The sequence below is a fragment of the Sturnus vulgaris genome, chromosome 2, assembly GCF_052056855.1.
Source record: "Sturnus vulgaris isolate bStuVul1 chromosome 2, bStuVul1.hap1, whole genome shotgun sequence".
In the NCBI taxonomy this organism is placed as follows: domain Eukaryota; kingdom Metazoa; phylum Chordata; class Aves; order Passeriformes; family Sturnidae; genus Sturnus; species Sturnus vulgaris.
The window spans coordinates 687,374-707,153 of NC_142244.1; the positions used below are offsets into that span (position 1 = coordinate 687,374).

Sequence of the window (19,780 nt, forward strand, 5' to 3'; positions counted from 1 at the left end):
TCGTGTTTCTAACATTTCTTGAAAAGTTAGAATGCTCATTCTCTTTAAACTTGTTCATTGAAACTGGCTATGCTGATATACACACAGAACAAATTAATAGATAAATACATTTAGTAAATTAAGGCTGCAGAGTTCTTTTTCTGTCTTGTGACATTCTTAGCATACTAAAGAAGGAAAATTCTAGATTCTTAACTTGCATATGTCTGATGAAAAACAAGTCCAGATAATCCCATGTTCTGCTAAAGAACATTTATTAAAGTTCTGCTGAGATCTGCAGCACCTCTGGCCTTGAAACTAAGCCAACAGCCTTTGCTGGAGAACTGTGGGTTTCTTATCTGCTTCAATTTCAGTAATAATAATAATAACAACAACAACAACAATAATAATAATAATAATAATAATTCCATATCTACTCAAGACTCTGAGCACAAGTATGAAGACTTTGAGTTATTGTTAAGGAATTTTGTCTTCTTCGCAGAAGAGACCCTTATACACAAGTTACTCTAGTAGCTGACTTGTATTTAGGATGATTTTTCCAGGGTTTTTTCTTATTATTAGGACTTAAATAAGAAAATTAGGTTTATCCTTAATCAAAACAGATCAGTTACTTCCAGTTTCTGATAGAACCCCCTCTCGCAATATTTATGTTAGATAACGATCTTGCTCTGAAACTACAGATCTACAAACAATACTACAGATCTCAAAAAACAATGTTTTTGTCAAATATGTTTTTCCCATTTGTATTAGGACAATATCTATAAAGAAAGTCATCATTACCTGTCTTCCTCGTAAGGGCTGATTATAAAAACAAAACAGAATAGCAAAACCTGTTAAATCAACGTTCCTTTAAGTCTTAAAACTTTAACAAGTATGCTTTGGTATTCTACAGGGCACACCCATTTGGAAATGCATACAGGAAAATCCTTTTAATTTGTATAGTTATTCAGCTACATAACAAACTGTTCTACTTTTACTTAACTACTTCCTATTGATCCCAAAGAATCAGCAAAGCAGAGCCATCTCAGATTATTGTAAATAATGCAGTTAAATTGCTGTCAGTACCGAAAAGATCAAGGCTCACTTATCCTATCTAAATGTTTAATTTACAACCAATTTGTTTTTGTCACGCACAGCAGAGAACAGACTTTTCCAGAAATACCAGCCTTTTATTTATCTTCTCGAACCAAGTGCTTGCAAACCTATTGGACTGCAAATACCAAGATGGAAGGTTTTGCTACCTTCCAGGCTGAAAACTGAATGTAGCCTAGGGCTCCAAACACAAGACCTCCCTCACTACAGCTGCTTTGTTACCTACATATATGCTAGTTAAAAGAGCCTAGGCAATAAATTCTAAAAAATACAGATTACAGTCTCAAAAAAACCACAATTTAGATTAACTCATGACACACTCATTAGATTCTAAAAGTTATTTTCAGTCCATTCAAGAAAAATCACAATTTGTGAGCCCTGTACTCCAAAAGTCAGAATGGATTGGAGGGAATCAGGTCTTTAAAAATATATTTATAGGAATACAGAGAGTTAAAACATTCCATATCATTTATCAAACTATCCCCTACCTTTTTTTTAATCTGAGAGATCTTTACATATCCTGAACACTAACCTTTAGAGTCATCCCAAACTAATATTAAGAATTTGAAAAGAAATTCAAATACACCATATTTTTCCAAAAAATATTTGTGTCCTTCCCTGTTTAATATTTGGACATATTAGAAGTAGGAGATACGAATATATCTTTCAATTTTAGGATAGAATCTTGAACAAGAACGCCTTGTCTTAAAATGACAGCAAACACTTCATGAGAGATACTCTTGAGATTGCTGGAAGGAAAAACAAAATTAGTCTTATATGTCTATTTCAATTACATACGTAGAGGTACCAAGTATGAGAGCACTCAAAACATCCTAGGAGTTCCCACACACACACCTGACATCCTGCCAAGCATCATTTTGCATCATCATACATGATCATGTTCAATCACCATATATGCATCAGTATCTTTTTACCTGTAATCCAGGATATGGATGTTTTTGTATCCAGGTAGTCCTTCAAATACTCTTTTAATCTATTTTTATGGAAAAACAAAAAAATTAACAGATTCTATTAACTTCAGTTCATGTGGTGAAAACTCAGGAACTGTTTCTAGCATTTTCCAAAAAATATCTGAGCTGTTATATCTAATAGGTGAAAAACAGTTAAATATTCTTTTCTTTATGGAAGACTAGTTTTGGTGACATTGTTTCATTACTAGACAAAGGAGAAATGAAAAGTATGAAGAACAACATCCAGTGTTCCCCAAGAACTGTATTGAAACATTCCAAGTGGAGAAATGGAAAGAGACTGCCAAGATAATCAACTGTGCTAAAGGAGACAAAACCAAGATAGAGAATTCTGAAAGTTCATGCTGGCTTAGAAAATTTTTTGCTTACAAAGATCCTTGCCAGTTGAGGATTATTTTTTACTCTGTAAATTCTTGTTCCCCTTCCTCATCTCCTTATTTCTAAACTGTCTCAGGTGAGACTTAAACAATCACAGTGCCGCTGACATATTTTTTTCCCAAGAGCTTATTTGTTCAAGCTCGGAGAAAAACAGGGAAGTGATCAAAGAAGTGGAACATCCATGTACAAGGTGGACTCTGTCTCATCTGATATTTTTCACACTCATATATACCATGTGTCATAGTTTTGATTTGCTAAATTAAATATACTTATATTTTTGTTGTGAGACAAAACTAGGAGCAAAAGCAAGGCAGGCTTAAAACTTTAAAAGGGTATAAAAAGCTTTATTAACTACACAAAGAAAGAAAAAAACCCCAACAAATTCAGAATAAGATCTTCAGACCACTCCTTCCTTCCCTTTCTTAATTTTTTTAGCAACAAAACTACTTCAGTCAGTTTTTAACTTAAATAGTCCTTTTCTGTTTATTTTGGGGAGAGAAGTTTTTTCTTGTCAGGCTATAGGGACTACTCTACAAGGATGGAAAAAACCAGTTTTCTTGTGGCTTCACTTTTACGATTTGCATCCGCCTGGGAAAAAAACTTGCAAGTCGTGAAGTTCTTCTCATTTTTACAGCTTCCCCAAAGCTGTGCTTACGAGCCTTGTTAAACTCATGGGGTATTTACTTTTAAGAATGAACTGTTCCCAAACAAAAATTTTCTTCTTTTTCTTTTTTTTTCTTCATGTTTTATTTTTAGAAATAGAGATCCCCTTTTTTCTTTGGGGTGAAGGATTTGTAACACAGGTGCTATTGGTTAATAGTTTATTAAATGGAACACTCCAAGCCCGCCATGTATTTCTCTATGGTTTATAGGACTATTCGGTGCAGTATAGTCTACTTTACAGTTTACAAAAGGATTTTCAGCCATTTTTACAGCATTTCCTTATTTTTTTTATTTAAAAAGCTTAGCTCTTGCTTTACTGACTGTGTATTTTTTTGTTTTCCCTCTTATTCAAAGAAAGGTCGGAGGTCTGTCAAGTTAAAGTTTCACACTGAAGTTGCAGAGGCTGGGCCAGGCCCAGGCCGTGCTGGGTGAGGGATGGCTGAGATCTCCATCAGCCTTTCTGGGGCTCAGCTCCAGCCCTCACTGCTCATGGCCACCCCTGCTCCCAGACAGGCCCGGCTGCCTCCCCCCAGGCCGTGCGGGGCTGGGCAGGCTCGGCCCCTCCAAAGCTGCTCTGAGCCAGCAGCAGGAGCCGGGCCCCCCCAGAACCATGGGCCCGTAGGGGAGGAAGCAGGGCTAAGGTCTTATCAGTGAGCCTTTCCTCCCCCAAGGCCATCGGGTCCCCTGGTTTGGAAACGGGGCCCAAGCAGCCTCCCGAGCTCCCGCCCCCCCCCACCCGTATGGGAGCGGAGCTCGGGCCGGGCTAGTGTCACCTCCTCAGCCACTGGAAATAAAAGATACCTTTTCTTCCCATGTCACTTCTTTCAAAATGTGTGTTCATGGAGTGAACTAACTTTTAAAATTGTTTTCTCAGGCTATTAGTAACTCTACTAGCCTCCAACTGGTCCCATCAACGCAGAGAGGAAGTTCTTATGGAGAAAAACTTCTCTGATTCTGCCCTCCACCAGCACACCATGGAACTGCTATTTGGATTCACAACTAAGAAAATTAAGATGTCCAGCCTATGCTAGGAACTTGTGACAATTATGGTGATGCTTTTTTGTCTGCATTGAAGAGTTCATCTCTTTCCCATCTCTCCCAGGATCTGGCACAGGGTTAGCCCCAGTAAAAAGGACTCAGAGAACTAATCCCAACTAAATGGGGCTAAGAAGGAGGCAAAGATAGAGAAAAGATAAGCCACATGGTAAGCAATCATATGGCAGCCTAGATGCCTCTGCAAAGAGAAAAGAAGGAGATGCACCCTGCCCCCAAAATATGATGGTAATATAATTACCTCCATTATAGACAAAATAAAAAACAAATATTGGAAACAATAGGGAGACAAAAATCAAGAGCCCTGACACAGATGCTTTTTGCTGCTATTGTTTTGCAGAGCCAGCAAAAGTGAAAAGAAAGTTAGGGAAGGGAATCACCTGAGAAATGAATCGTTCAGACAGCAGTTGATACTCAGCAGCAGATGGGTCCTTCAGCTCCTCACTGTACTGTTCACTAACAATCAAGATGTTGAACTCAATCATCTGCTCAGTTACAGGTCTGACTAGCTTTTCCTCCTGCTTCTTTATCTCATTATTGATCTGGAATGGAAGGAAGAAGGGAGAGAAGAGAGACACTTCATGACACGTGAATGCTGCAGTCCAAAGCACAGTGTGTTCACTGCAGGAGCCATCAGCACACCTGTTTGCCTGGCACTATAATGGAGTGCTCATGAAGCCTCAGCGACAGAGACAGCAACTAATGAGGCAGTCTGCTAAGCAAGAACATTTCCTGAGAATTCGCATATTGAAGATAATTCTGTTTTTCATTTGGACACCTTCAGTGTAAGTCCATCTCGTTGACCTCAGGTACAAAGTGAAGTACAGATGTGTGGGATGTTCACTAAGCAATTTAAGTGCAACTATGGCCACTCAAACATCTCACTTGAGCCCAGTCAGCCTAGGCTGATTTACCCAAAATGTACTCATTTATCACTAGGCTCCTACTTACTGTTCCAGCTGGAAGACAAGCTACCTTTGCCAAGTTCCACATTTGGAAAAACACCCTGTATTGTTCAGCCTCAGGAGGTGAAGGAGCCTCCCAGATATACAATGGGCACTGGGAATGGGAGCTCTGCTGAGCTGAAGCAGTGGGCTTCAACTGCTGTGTCTACAGCTGCCCAAAAAGCCCCAGAGCAGGGCTGTGCAATGCATCAGTGATACATGGAGCTATCGTGCTTGCCACAGGCAGCAGTGAGTGCCAAGTTTTAATCTAATTTGAATGCCTGAGCATGCTTTCTGCTTACATCCCTACCATTTTTAAAACATCATACTATTCCTTGTGGTATACTGAAAGACATCAGAAAAATTAAATTAAAAACAAAAAAATAATAAAAAGTATTTGTCTGGGTGGAAAGAGAAGGCTGGCTTGTAAACTTTAGTTAAATGTCTTTTGCTAGAAGTTTCGTTACTTTTTTCCTGTTAAAAAGAAAAAAAAGAGAGCCAGCAAAACACATCTTTTTAATGAAACTGCAGCCTAAGTTATGCATCATATAGGAAATGGAAAAAACTTTCTCCAGAAAGTTTATCTGCCATCAGTGAGCAACTTCTACATTGTTTAGGAACCGTCTATAATTTTTTACTTAAATTCTCTTTCTGGTCCCTCACATCACTTTTTCACCAAATGACTCTGTCCAAAGACCATAAGGACTGGTACATTACTTAAAGTTAGAGCAGACATATACAGTGCTATCATTCAGATGTTTGCAACACCGTGTAGTTTAAATCTTTTATCAGCCCCTCAAAACCTGGAACAGTCAACATACAAAGTGCAGAAGATGAGCTTTGCTCACTCTTGGCCTTGTAATCAACCATGCATTTTGGCTGCTTCTAAGAACAATGAGTGGGATGTAACTGTACAGAGTGAAAACACTGTAGCAGCAGCAATCTAGTTCTTGCTCCTTTCCAGTTTACTGAGTGGTCCTATTCTCTGCTCCAGCAGAAATATTCCAGGCAGTTCTGTTTCAAAAGAAGAATAATGCTGTTCTTGGGACTAAACCACAAGTGTCCTTGGTACATAATATAAGGTTGGATCTGGAACTTGAGTCAGAAGCTCTGTTTCATATTCTGTATTTATTCTGACATCGGAGTTCCAGTCAGCACTGAAAGCTCTAGAAGAAAATACAATTTGGCTCAGCTTTGTTTCAGGGCCACGCTAGGTTATTGAACAATATGGCCCAGCTAATCCCAGTACAATAAATCAGCTACTTATATGCAGCATGTGAAACTTTGTGAGCTTCTCCGTGATCCATTGAGAGTTTCATTAATATAAGAAAATAAAAGCCAGCTGATTGATACCACTTGCTGGCAAAATTTTCTTCAGTCATGTTGGCCCATGAATACTGCAGTTGGGTTCTAGAGTATGGGATTAAAATTAATCCAGAGGACCTGTTTCCTAGAAGCAAATACTGCTCTGGGACCTATGTAGTGGTCAGCTCACTTCTACAGAGATGTTTTAAATATGGGGTCTAGACTTCCCTGTATTGTGAGCTTTGGTTAAATATCACAGAAAGAGCGACTTGTAACATGATAGATTAAAGTTCTCCTACATCAACAGAGGAAAAAGAGCAGAGAATCAGAGTCTTCAAGGCTGTCCAGGCCAACTCTCTGCTGTCCTACACAATTGTATCCCACAGATCCTTGGAACACTACTACAGCAACCTAAGGAATATTGTGCTTCCATAGGAATAATAGTGTTCCACATTCTTCTTGGAGCTTTCAGAGCCACTAGGCATTCCCACTCTAGTCCTATGGCACTGGCAAATTCCTCACCTGATAATTCAACAGATCTGTTATCTCCACTGCTGGGAAAGAGGCATTTCAAAGCCTCTCCAAATGGAAAAATATCTGCCCAGAGAAATGTCTTAAAAATTTAGATATTCACACCCTGATTTTATTGATGCCGTGATTTTTTGTCCTTTTTAAAATATACCTCTTATGTATTCTCAGTACCCTTAGCATGCATAATTATAATTCCTTAAGTCTGATATCTTAACATAGTGCTGGTATTCTGTTAGGCCAGGAGACCAAACACCCTAAAGGCCTCACAGCTGGAGGCCAGAAAGCCTTATGCTACCTTGAGAAATGAAATCGAGGCCTCCTCTAGAACACAACCTGTAAATTAAGATTAGGCCCATCTAAAGGAGAATACTTCAGGATAGGAGGATGTCACACTATTCATTCAAGCCTCTCGTTGGAACATCTTTGTTAGATATACTAATTTGCAAGGTCTCTAAATCTATATATGCAATCTACTATGAGTGTGCATTTCAGTGTATTCCACCTTAGCAAGCTCTTGCAGCCTAAGAATCCTTATTAAATACCAAGGTAAAAACCCTTTATCCCTTAACCGTATCTGGCTCTTAATTTTAGGACCAAGAAAAAGGCATCATTATGAGATTCTAGTTTGTGCTAACATACTATATTAGCAACACCTTTAATTGCTATTAAAATGTAAATGACCATAAACAGTATCATGTAGGGAAGCCAACAGAATGCTGAACCAAATGAAAAAAAAACCACTCACAGTGGTGTCTACATTGTCACGCTCCTGGATAGTATCACCCACAGGACTCTCGATGGAGACCTCATGAGGGGGAGGAACATTGGCAGCTGCATCTAAGTTTGAAAGAGAACAGAATTATTTTGATTGGGTTTGTTGTTTTTTTTAATATATCCACAGAAGCAGTTCAGCAAGCATAAACCAATAGTCAAATTTGATTCCTATTCTCATCATTGTGACAGCAACAGCACAGGAGACACATGAAGAGTCTGAGGAAAAGTATCAAATACAGCAATCAGTATAAGATGCTAACATTCTGTCTAAGCAGATGTAATTGTGAAACATGAACTTAAGTGCAGTAAAAATGGCACAGAATTAATTTCTTGGTAGGATTTTCACGATTCTTGAAATAACAAATGTTGGTATATAATATGATCTTCAGATTACAAATGGTATTACAGAGGTGGAAAAATTCAGAGCTCTGTCTGAAATCCAAACATATGAATTTCTCAGTTTTATGGTAATTCAAAATCAGCCTTAACAGCAGTTAGATAAAAACTGACCTCTCAGTGTGGTAACATCAGCATCGAAAGGTGGAGTAGGAGTCCCACTAGATAAAAAACAAATCAGAAATTGAAGCGGGATGTGGTAAGATAAATGCAGTAGTTTTTGATATATCTGTCATTGGGATACTATACCAAGGAGCACATGTGCAGAAGAAATTTTTCATGGTACTATTTTGCTCATAACTTCATAAAAATTAGGCTTTGCAGTATTTCAGTTATATTTTGCAACTTAGATTTTGGGTCACTTGCATCATACAACACATCATGTGCGTCTCTGGGTTACTAACCCTCTTATATCCCAAATGACCTGGAGTCCCATACAAAAATACACTTTTCCTTCTAGCTGTTCAGTAAAGAGATAAACCACAAAGATAACTGGTAATACCCTATAAACCACTCAGTTTCTAAAATACTCCCCAGTGTACTAAAACACCATAACTGCGCTTTGTTTGTCATATTGTTAATATATACAGCACAAGCTGTAGGACTCAAAATTTAAGTGCTGGAGAGAAACTGAACATAAAAATTACTGAAGTTCATTGTATTGAGATATTTCTCTCACTTCTAAAGGATCTCCTTTCTTATTGGTGATCATACTTGTGCCATGAAACACGAACTGCAGCAAATCTTCACTCTAATATATGCAACGTCCACCACGGTTCCTGGCCTTGCCAAGTTTGTTTTATATGATTCACATACTCTACAACTGGTCTTGTAGTCTACCCTCAATCAAAACTCCTCTCAAACTTGATATCTTGCCTCCTTCAGGCTGTATAGTCAGTCTTTGTATTACTCAAAGAAAGGCTCTCAGCACCAGCTAGACAACCTGATCCACAGTTACATTCTACAGATACCAGAGCATCAGCTTTTGATCGGAGACCACAGTTTCACTGAGTTAATGTCTAAAACACTTTCTCTCTCTGCCCCTCACAGACATGTAATACTTATGTGCCAATAAACAGACCTGAAGGCAAACCTGAAGAACTTTCTATTTAAGCCAATAATCTTTTCATCCATGCTTTCCCAGAAGGCACAGTCTAATCCTCCACATAATGATTAACTATACCAAAACATCATTCAGGGAATGTTAAACTTACAGGGTGAGATCTCCATAACAACTCTAAAATATTAACAACAAAAAAACTTCCACATGAACAAATCAGAAAATACTTTTATTCAAGAGTTTAAACAGTACCTTCATGTATTTCCTTGTACAAATAAAATCAATGAGCTCCAAGCAAGCTATGGAATGTGGTTGTGTCTGGTTACGTCTCATGGACACTGGCACCTGTTTTCAGCCAGCACATTGCAAGACTACTTTTGAGTTAGCTAATTCTTTGACAAACTCAGTAACTCTTTGAATCATTTCCAAGAGTGGAAAATTTTACTAAACAGTAAAAAAACCAGTGTAATTTAGACAAGATAGCCTCTCTTAAGGATATTTTCTTAAGAATGCTGGTTATGTTTTAGAGGGATTTCGTTTTCTTACTAGAAAGGAAATTTCTTTGCCACCTTAGAACTGCAATAAAAACTATCTCTTAATTATTAATCGGTCTGATGAAACATTTTCCAAGTTCACCTAGCTTCAAGATGCCTCTTTTACCAGTTTCGATAGGAAGTATATTACATCTATACCAGAGAGTCATTACAGCATCAGAGCATTTTAGTACATAATGTTTAATGTCCAGAGCAAGAATGACTCTGCTTCTCAGGAGAGGTGAACCAGTCTGGGATTTTATTTCTTTCAAACTGTTCAGTGTAACTAGGGTCAGAATATAAACTCAACAAAAGCAATAGGAGAAATAATAGAAAATAGTAGAAACTCTGTTACAGGATTTTTTATGTTCTGGTCAGTTCAAGCCTATATATAGCCATTAGCTGAGTCTTGCATCCACCACCTTTGCTAAAGAAGAGGACCATAAGAAACATGATTTACTGTGGTAAGCCCTGATCCCAACCTGAGACTCATGGGATTGATCGAGGTAGCCACAGGTTGGTGCCCAGTATTCTTTGAGGAGCCTCTAGGCATTCCTGACCTCCAGTTACTGCCCCAAAAGCACAGGACACCCATGGATCGTCCCTGCCAGCCTTCTGCACACGTGCTGCAAACTCAGGGCATCTCAAAAGGACCAAAATTACTCTCTGACCAACTGAGCACCCAGTTCTGGGGAGGGTTAGCCTTGGCCAAGGGCCAAAAACCCACCCAGCCACTCTCTCACTCCCTCCATCTCCATAAGACAGGAGAAAATACAATGAAAAGCTTCTGGGTTGAGATAAAGCCAGGAAGATCACTCACCAATGACCTCCATGGAAAAATCAGACAGCTTAGGGAAAACTAATTTATTGCATATTTAAGTACGTTTGGGTAGTGAGAAGCAGACAAACATTAAAACACCACTACTTCTTCTTCTTCACCCTTTCCCAGGCTGAACTTGTTCCTGGACTCCTCTACCCAATGCACGCTCTGCAGGGGCAGCAGCTCCTTCAGGAAAGTTCTGCTTGCTCCAGTCTGAGCCCTCCCTCGGCTGCAGGGAATACATGATTTGCCATGGTGGAGTGCCTTTGGCCTTGGCATTCCCCATGCCACTGTTTCTCATTCTTTTGGTTTCCTCTTCCTCTCCCTGTGCCGTGTTTCTGCCCTTTCTCACACAGGCTTTCCCTGAGCTGCCACTGCCACGAGTGTAGGGCTCAACCCTGCCCATCAGAGCCATCTGGAACCACCTTGGGACAGCCCTGGAAGTCCCCCAGACTGGGAGCCCCCTCAATTAATGAGTTTTCAAAGGAAAAATCCTCAAAGCAGACAAAAAACAGCAAACAAAATGCTGTGGTATAAATCACACTTTCAAAAGAGGAGCAGTTTACAAATGGAAAGGCCTCAAGTTCTACTTCTAGATCAGATTTCTGGTTATAGACACATCAAAGTGAAGTTCTCCAAGTTTCAAAAGTCTAAGAGGACTTTCTCTGTCACTGACCCCAACAAATGGCAGCTCTCCAACAGGACACTTCTGTCACAAGTGTCACCTTAGGCTCTGGTTTAGCCACATGGTGACAACCACAGCCCAAACCAGGCTTTGGGGCAGCCATGGTAGTGCTGAGAGGTGAGGTGAGAGTAAGGCCAGTGTCAAGTTGAGAGTTAAGCTGCAAACCCAGGTCCTTAAGCAACAGCAGACCACACCCTTTATCAAGGCCAGGTAATATATTCTTATTGATGCTGAGGGGCTTTTAAACACAAGCCCTCAGGAGCTAACAAATTTTGTGACAGAATTCCAGTGCACAGCTAGCTGAAAATTAAAAACCAAGCACTTAAACATCACCTACTAAAACCCTAATAAATCTAACCAAACCAGTCAAGCACCAAGATTTGGTCAAATGATCAGCTACCAATTTTTTTCAAGAGGATGAATATATAGTTTTAAAGATACTATGCTGTAATCAAGCTCACTTTATGCACAACATTGGTTTTTCATTAGTTCACCAAAACTATGAGGTTTGCTTTCTTTTTGCCTTCTATTCCCCCTTAACATTTTTCAAGTGCCTGCTTTATTGATCACCTAAAAAACATCAATTGTACTGGGCACCTCTAAGGCAGTCACTTAAAATGAACGTGGAAATGCATATACTGAATTGTCTGAACACATCACTTTTCAAGGTAAATACAGACTCAAATTCACGCTCACTTGCACCACTTAAAATACACGGGATTTTTTATGGTTTTGCCCCAGGATTAATTCAGGGCCCACAATTGATTTTTAATTCTACCTACACAAGTAAGCCACTCCAGGTAGAGGGACTGTACTCCAACAAGAGTTTATTGTGAATTTGAGACACAGACATATGAAATGGAATTTCCATTGTCCTACCTGCATGAGTGATTCCCTGGACCATCTTGGCTGAGCAGTAAGTAAAATATAAAAACATACACATATGTATGGCGAGGCAGGAAGGAATATAGACAAGCAGATGTCTAAGCACCAGAACAAACACCACTGCACTCGTGTTTCCATGGCAGAAACAAGCGGTTTCACATCACACAGCTCTGTTAGACACCAGGATCTAGGCAGGTGTAAGACAAGATCCATAAGGGCCTAGGAAGCTGATCTGAAGCAAAGAGTGCTTATGGACAGCCTACACATATTAATACAGCAATCACAGCTCACAACTACAGCCCACATTCCCCTTTTTTCAAGGCCCAGGGTATATACTTCTGTGTGACATCAGTCATGTCAGGAGAAGACTTGACAAGTTCCAGTCCACCAAAGCATAAACAGAGTTCCACTGACTCATGGACCTAAACTGGTTCTTTATGTGCAGCCATACTGTGTTATTAAGGAGAAACAACACTCTGGACCTGTCAAATGGGCCATCAGTGATACCATTTCACAGCTGTCCATGAAGTTCTATAAAGGCATCATTTAGATTTTTCTCTACATTTCTATTCAAGGTTTAAGACAAACCCAACTCTGTGGTTGAAGAAAATAAAATCTTCAGATTTGTATTGTCTCATTTTAAAATATTTCAATCATGCAGCCTCGAACTAACTAGCACACAATTTAAGAAGTATCTTCATGCATTTTCAGATTGCAAGACAAAACCTTGTATTCAGATTCTCTTCCTTTTAATATTTACATACATTTATCTTAATTTTCATTTAGGCAGTTCCTGAATTTTTATCTCTTTTGGTTCTAATTAAATTAGAGCAGACCTTTCATATTTGCTACCAGACAGTAGGGAGCACAAAAGAAAACGTGCAGCTGAAAAGGAGCAGTGTGGAACTCTTCACATGTGGTAAAGCTGTGCAGATGATAAAAAAAAAATTCTGAAATTAGGAATATCACTGCCAAGTCCACATGCAAACAGTAAAGAACCTCAGGTACATTTCTATATCGTTGCAGGCAGAACTGCTGAAATGATCCCAGCACAGAAAACTCTTACTCTTTCATGAAGCACATTTAGATAAACAGTATAAAAGCCACATTGATACATCATCAACCATTGCTACCACCACTGATAAAATATGGATTCTAGATTTGCCAACGTATTTCAAGGCAGAGAACATGGACAGAACATGTTCTGGAGGTCTGGACAAGATTTACTGCAACTAATTTCAGTGAGTTTAGAATCAGCTAGTACCATCAGAAAGGACACATACCTCTACATATTTCATTTTACATTAAAAAATGCTTCTGAAGAAGTGAAAAAGAAGTGTGTTATATTCCTCCTTTTCAACTGTCCTATCCTCTTTCTCTTTTCCTCAGCATGCTGTTGTGCATACAGCACTCCAGCAAGGCTATGACATAAAAGCTTTTGTTTTCTGCTGCAACACTTTTGTGCTACTTCTTTGCTTTCAGTTGATTCTCAAGGTCTGGCTTTTAATCCCCCAGGAATTAGACAAAAGGACTGTCCTATTGTCAAGAGACAGACTTCAATGTTAAGAGACAGAACTTCATTATATGTGAAGTGCCAGTGGCCTACTGAATAAAGCAATCAATAAAAGTCTTTAGCTGATATAGTGCTCTGACACTTCCAGCTGGGGCAAAAACTCTAGTGTCCACTGCGCTGGTCTGTACATATCTGGATTTTTCCCCTTATATTGCTTTTCCTTTTGAGGTTTTCTCCTTGGTGATACTTAGTTTAATCCCTCCATTCCTGAAAAGGCCAGGGCAGCTGAGCATTTAACCTACATGAATGCATGCTCTAAATAACAAATTTTCATCCTGTTGTTACATCACTATCAGTAATGCCAGACTGGGAGTTATTCCAGGAACTAAACTACAAGAGCACAAGGCACCTTTCCATAGGCTACATTAAAACCATCCCAGCATTTAACTAGATGAAATCAGATTTTTCCAGCTAGAGAGAGACACCATATTGACATCTGGGTAGGATTATATGAGTTGTTTTAAGCTACTCAAGTCACAGCTTCAATTCTATAGCTGTTCATATCTTTCAGCACAATTTTGATTTGATTTAGAGAGGTAGCATAGTTAAAATGACAAACAGATATCAAGGGCCTGTCTTCCATTACAGATCAACCTCAAATTAAGAAATTGTTTCAAATAAAATTGTTTCACATGAAAGAGATTGGTCAAAGCTTATGGAATAGTTTCCTGTGGGGGGGGCTATGCTCTAGAACCTATGGCAAAATTTCTCTTGTTCTTATTAGTGGGAAAACATACAAAGAAATATGCCCAGTGCCAGGCCTCCAAAGTGAAATGGCTGCTTCTGCACAGTCATTAGAGACACTGGATCTCACCACAGGAGAAATCAGAAACTTCAGCTAGACCCTCACTTGGAGGCACCATCTGGAGAAGCCTGTCCTTCCCTAGCAATGTGGGAATCTCACCTGAACATCTCATCTAGATACTCTGAATATCTAGATATTGAGGACAGTCCTGCCATCTCTCGAGACAAGACTAGAACAGTTGTGCATTGTGAGACAGGTGGCACAGATGGGTGACAAATCAGCTGTGTTCAGATCCTAGCATTACCCTGCACTGGACCAGCCTCTCTCTGCACATGTGGGTCAGCAGGTGAGTACAGCAGTGCCCAGGAGAGGGTAGAACTGCACTCACTTTTCCTTTTTGGAGGAGAGACTTGACACTGGATTTACCATCCTGTGCCTTAGAGACTGATGGTGGTCCGGGGTTAAGTACTTATGCTAATTTCTTACAGCACATTTTTAGAAGAACATTTATTTTGATCTTTACTGGGAGGTCTGGTTATTTTTTTCAGGGAATAATGTTGGCTGTTGGCAGTATTATGATGGTTGACTTACTCCTCTTGGGGTAAGACATCGACTTGGATGAAACATCTTCTATCCATGGCAGAAAAATCACAGCTTTGTTTTTAATAGGACTCTGGCTTACCATCTTCACATCTTAAACCATGAATGCTCTAAGATGTCCAGAATGGTCTTAGAGTAAGTTTGGATTTCATAATGGAAAAATTATTTCTATTAATTTATCCTGATGTTCCATTACCCAGGGCAAGTCTACCTGTTCCCATCACTGTTTCAGTCCTCTATCATCCTCTGTATGCTACAAAACACTACAATTTCCAAGACTAAGACAAACAACAAGTTGTAGACCAAAAGGTACAGTAAACCTAAAGTTTAAACTAATGGCAATAACAAAGATCCCAGCCTAAGACTATAAACAATCTGAAGCAATACATACTGAGATTATGTATGACGCATGTGTCAATATTTTTGAGACAGATGCAGAACAGCCCCACAGCGAACTGAGTTTGGTAAAGTTTGCCAGTTGTCTACTGGAACCCCTCTAATGTTGCCACAAAACAATAAGATGGCTTTTGGACAAGTACAACATTTATCACTCTGATCCACCTTTCAATCAAAAGTTAGGCTTTTTGCATTGTTCCTTTGCTTAGCCCAGTACCTGCAGACTCTAGATGCATTGACTCCAATTCCTTTCATGTATCTCTACGTTTACTAGATTTCCCAAATGACCACACAGAAGGATGCAGTAGGTTTTCAAACTCAAACTTCTTCAGAACAGATGGACACTACCCAGCTGACCTGGAGACTTCAGGGAGAGCCCTTGTCAAAGGAGCACTCAGCTCCACAGAACAGAGAGAAACCAACCTTTTAGGAATCACTTTTGTCCTTATCATCTCACATTATTAATTTTAACATATGCTGTGGTTATGAAATCACTTTGAGGATATCTAATTTGAGAAGCTGAGGGCTTTTCCAAGAAGTCTGTTAAATGATTACTCTTCCCAGTATTTTAATTACTCATATTTAGTGTAACTTTATGTGGCCTGTAAAGCAGAGAATTGAACCTGCCAGTTTTTCAGAGGAGTTCAGCACCAGGTTGTTTGGGTTTGAATTACCCTAAAAATAACAGCTTAGATTAAGTTCTGAGTAGTAATGGAGCAATAATAACTTGAACTTGCTTTCAGTTTAATAAAAGACATGAAAATAACAGGTCAAGTCCAGGTTTGCTTTGGTACAAAGATACCACAGACCAGTGTTCAGTTTTAGTGCCTTGTTAGAAGTGTGAGGAGCCCAAACAAACAATTCCCTTTTAACTATTTATAGAGCACATCCCTTGAAAGTCTTATAATATAGCATTTTAAAATATTCCATTTTCTTTTTATTTTTGTAATGATGACCAGGATTACCTGAAAGCCCTTGGGAAAGATTTCCAAGATAACCAGAGCACTAACAAGTAACTATGAACACATCCTCCTCAGGTAAATAGGCTGTGCCTGTGCCTGGCAGCTCGACAACCAACAAGGTGATGACACACTTAAGCAGAAGTACAAGCCTCAGATTGGCTGAGATATTTTCAGCATGCCAACCATGCCAGGACAGAGGTTCACATGCAAGAATCACCAGATTTCTCCACCACACTTTTCTATACATCCTTTTGCACAAAGGTGAATTTTGTTCATCTTCAGTGCACCAATCAATGCCAGCAGCAGCAAGAGCCAGAGAAACAAACTATCACTAGCCTTGAGAAAGGGAAAATTACTTACCCACATGACCAATCAGCACACGAACTGACAAGAAAAAGAGAGAAAAGATTACAAAATGTCACAGCTCGGCCCTGCTGTTATCTCCAGAGAGAATAAAATGCAAGGAGAACACATATACTCACCTGCCCATTGCTTCCTTTGTATAGGCCAGTTTCTGGAAAACAAAACCAAAAACAAATCCTAAATATATTTTAATAACATAAGGTGAAAAAAATGGAAATGCAGTTTATGCCACTTTATTTCCTTCTGCATGATGAAATAATTCTATTCTCTGTACTGTCATTTGTTAAGTTCAAAATTTATTAACAAAGTCCCTGTTGAAAAGGAAATATGTCTGACATTTCCAAAATACAACTGAAACTCGACATCAGACAGTGTAAGGAGCATTCTCAGAGGTGCTCTGCATTTCTGCATTTTCCTGCACTGTTCTGCAGGTACAACATTCTCCCATTTTAGAGGATGCCAACAATAAGAACCTTTTAAGCAAGCAGTCTTCAGAAATTCAGTATTACTTCTGCTACTTGTCTACAGATTTCAAATCATCTTTTGAAAGTAAAGCTACAGTTTAAAGTACCACAGCAGCATTAATATGATGACTTTGTTTATGGCTATACAAGTAGCAGGGATGATGTTTTTTTCATGTACTGGTGTAAAAAGACTAAGAAGGGCTACACAGTTCCTATTTCTTTCATCAAAATTCTCATGGTATTAGTGCCATGAGTTCTAGAGGAGAGTAAGAGAGATTCTTCTATGAGGAACACCACAAGAAGTGAAGGAGGTCCTGAGAAATAATAGGAGCTGTTGAGAAATAAAGCTGTATCCTGCTGCTATACCAGTATAAAGAGAATATTAAATACTTACAGAAAATTATTGTCCATCCACAAAATTTCCGTTTCTCTGCTTTAGGGGGTCAAAAAGGGATTGTTTGGTGGACTGTTTATTGGGCTAGTTTTCTTTGTATAATCAATGCAGGTATATTTTTCAGTAAAAACAATAGGAAGTGAATCAACTCAAGTATCTTCTTGGAAATTAAATTACAGTTAGCTTTAAACATACTATTTCCACTTTGCAAACTTCTCTGAAAAACACCCATATGTATTCAGTAACCTAAGGACTCTCACTCGAAGCTATCCTGATGGTTCTTCTTGTGAAGGAGGGTTGAAAAGTGAAAAAAGACTTTTTGAGCAGGTTAGCCTGCTCACACCCTTCATCTGCGCTTTCCTGTGAAAAGAGAGTGAAGAAATTCAGCTGTTACTGATTCGGAGCCATGCCAGTGAGTAGCCATCTCTTGTTTCTAGGACATGTGGGCATTGTGATCACAGCTAGAATGGCAGATAGCTTGGATACCAGCCCAAGCAGGGCTTGCCAAAATAATCATTTCAGTCAGCTTGCCTTTCAGCACGTTCTTTGACCAACATTTATTATACAACTCCATTTAATGAAGCATTTGGAGATACTTTACTATGGATAACTAACACACAGCAAGACTACTTTTAAGACTAGTTTTTTAGTTTTCTTAACAAAGAAACCAGGTAGTCTACAGTGGAAACTCTAACCTGAGGCCCCTAGAGCTGTGTTGGACTTTGGGTAGTTTTTTTAAGGGGTCATTTTGCTGATCTATACAGTGCCTGTGTATTCACCCCTAGTGCACTGGGATCTACAAGGAAGATCTCTACAAGATTTTTTGAAGTTATCTGTAAGTAGTAGCTCAGTTAAAAGTGTTTGTTCATTAGAAAAGGAGATGTTCTTCCACACTCAACCAGTCAGGATGATTTGCATTAACCAACCCTGGTTATTACAGGCCTCACACATCCTTTCCATACCCAGTGCTAGTCAGTACCCAGCAGCTTTACTCACTGCTCCTCAAAGGCCCCTGAGAGCAGAGCTCAGTGCAGTCCTGACCACCTCCTAGAGCAAAGAAATAGTGAGGGGTGCCTGGGACAAAACTCTATTGCAGTGCAGCCTGAGGAGCTGGTGGCTCCCAAGTTCCCTGAGTCTGGGTCCCTGGACTCAACCAATATGTCTTGTTATTTCCAGATCATCTATTCAACAAATTATAAGGAGAACTTATAAGAACCAAACCTGAAATGTCAAATTATTATTTTAATGGCCAAAGTCTAGAATAAGAAAAACTACACAGTCTCCACACCTCCATTTTTAATAAGGCATCAAATTACTACATTCTCATATAACTTCATAGTAAACTAGCGCCTCCTATTGCTAAACTAGCATGGTCTGCAGTAGTTTGTAGTGTGACTGTCATCCTCCCTCTCAAATGTTTAATTTGCTTTCCAGTCTGGGGTGGGGGCAAGCGCTGACATAGTTGAACTCCATCGCAAACATCACCTTTTCCTCCTAATTAGAAGCCAAGAGCTCTAGAGTTCTAATACTGGCTTGTTTAATCATTTAGGACAGAATAGGCTTTGCCAAAACACCTCACCTCTCTGACTCAGTTCCTTCATTAAGATGGAGTTAGAAATTAACCTGCTGCACACACACTGCAAGGATTATTTAATGTCCTCACCCTTTCAATACTTGAAGTCATCTGTACATAGTTCTCCATAACAGCAGCAGCCACACCAAAGTTAAAGGGAGCTTTTACTCACTGAAGCTATCTCTGGTTTTGTAAAAAATTAGTTCTCTTGAAGCAAGACCTTCCTGACATTATGATAGCAATTCTCCTAGTGCTGGGAGCTGAGTTTTGTGTCTGTTGCTCCAATGCATTTCCTTTACATAATACTTATCATGAATTAATACAAATACATTTAACACAAACTACAACAATACAACAAATCCCGTGCAGTACGAACCAGATGAGCTTCTGTCAACTCATGATCTTGCAGAAAAGCAATTATATAGGACATTCTTGCCTGATCCTAAGAGGCTATTGTTATGCACAGAAGACAAAATATCCTGAGGGTAATCCCAGGCAGGAGAAAAAGGCAGAGGAAATGTCAAGGAGATCTGAAATAATCCCGTATTAGTTTAATCCATCTGTGTAGTACTGTACCAAGCATATTTGATTTAACCCACCTATAC

The 19,780-nt window shown here is 39.3% G+C and overlaps 1 protein-coding gene across 1 annotated transcript in view; it reads right to left on the minus strand.

Moving 5' to 3' along the window:
• IMPG2 (interphotoreceptor matrix proteoglycan 2) overlaps positions 1 to 19,780 on the minus strand; it is a 52,577-nt gene that overhangs the window by 15,212 nt on the left and 17,585 nt on the right. The window contains exons 4-10 of the mRNA XM_088160669.1: positions 16,864 to 16,895; positions 16,742 to 16,765; positions 8,237 to 8,283; positions 7,698 to 7,789; positions 4,553 to 4,714; positions 2,025 to 2,083; positions 778 to 795 (exon numbers count right to left, since the gene is read on the minus strand). Coding sequence (XP_088016795.1) covers positions 778 to 795; positions 2,025 to 2,083; positions 4,553 to 4,714; positions 7,698 to 7,789; positions 8,237 to 8,283; positions 16,742 to 16,765; positions 16,864 to 16,895 — 434 coding nt within the window. The remainder of the gene's footprint in view (positions 1 to 777; positions 796 to 2,024; positions 2,084 to 4,552; positions 4,715 to 7,697; positions 7,790 to 8,236; positions 8,284 to 16,741; positions 16,766 to 16,863; positions 16,896 to 19,780) is intronic.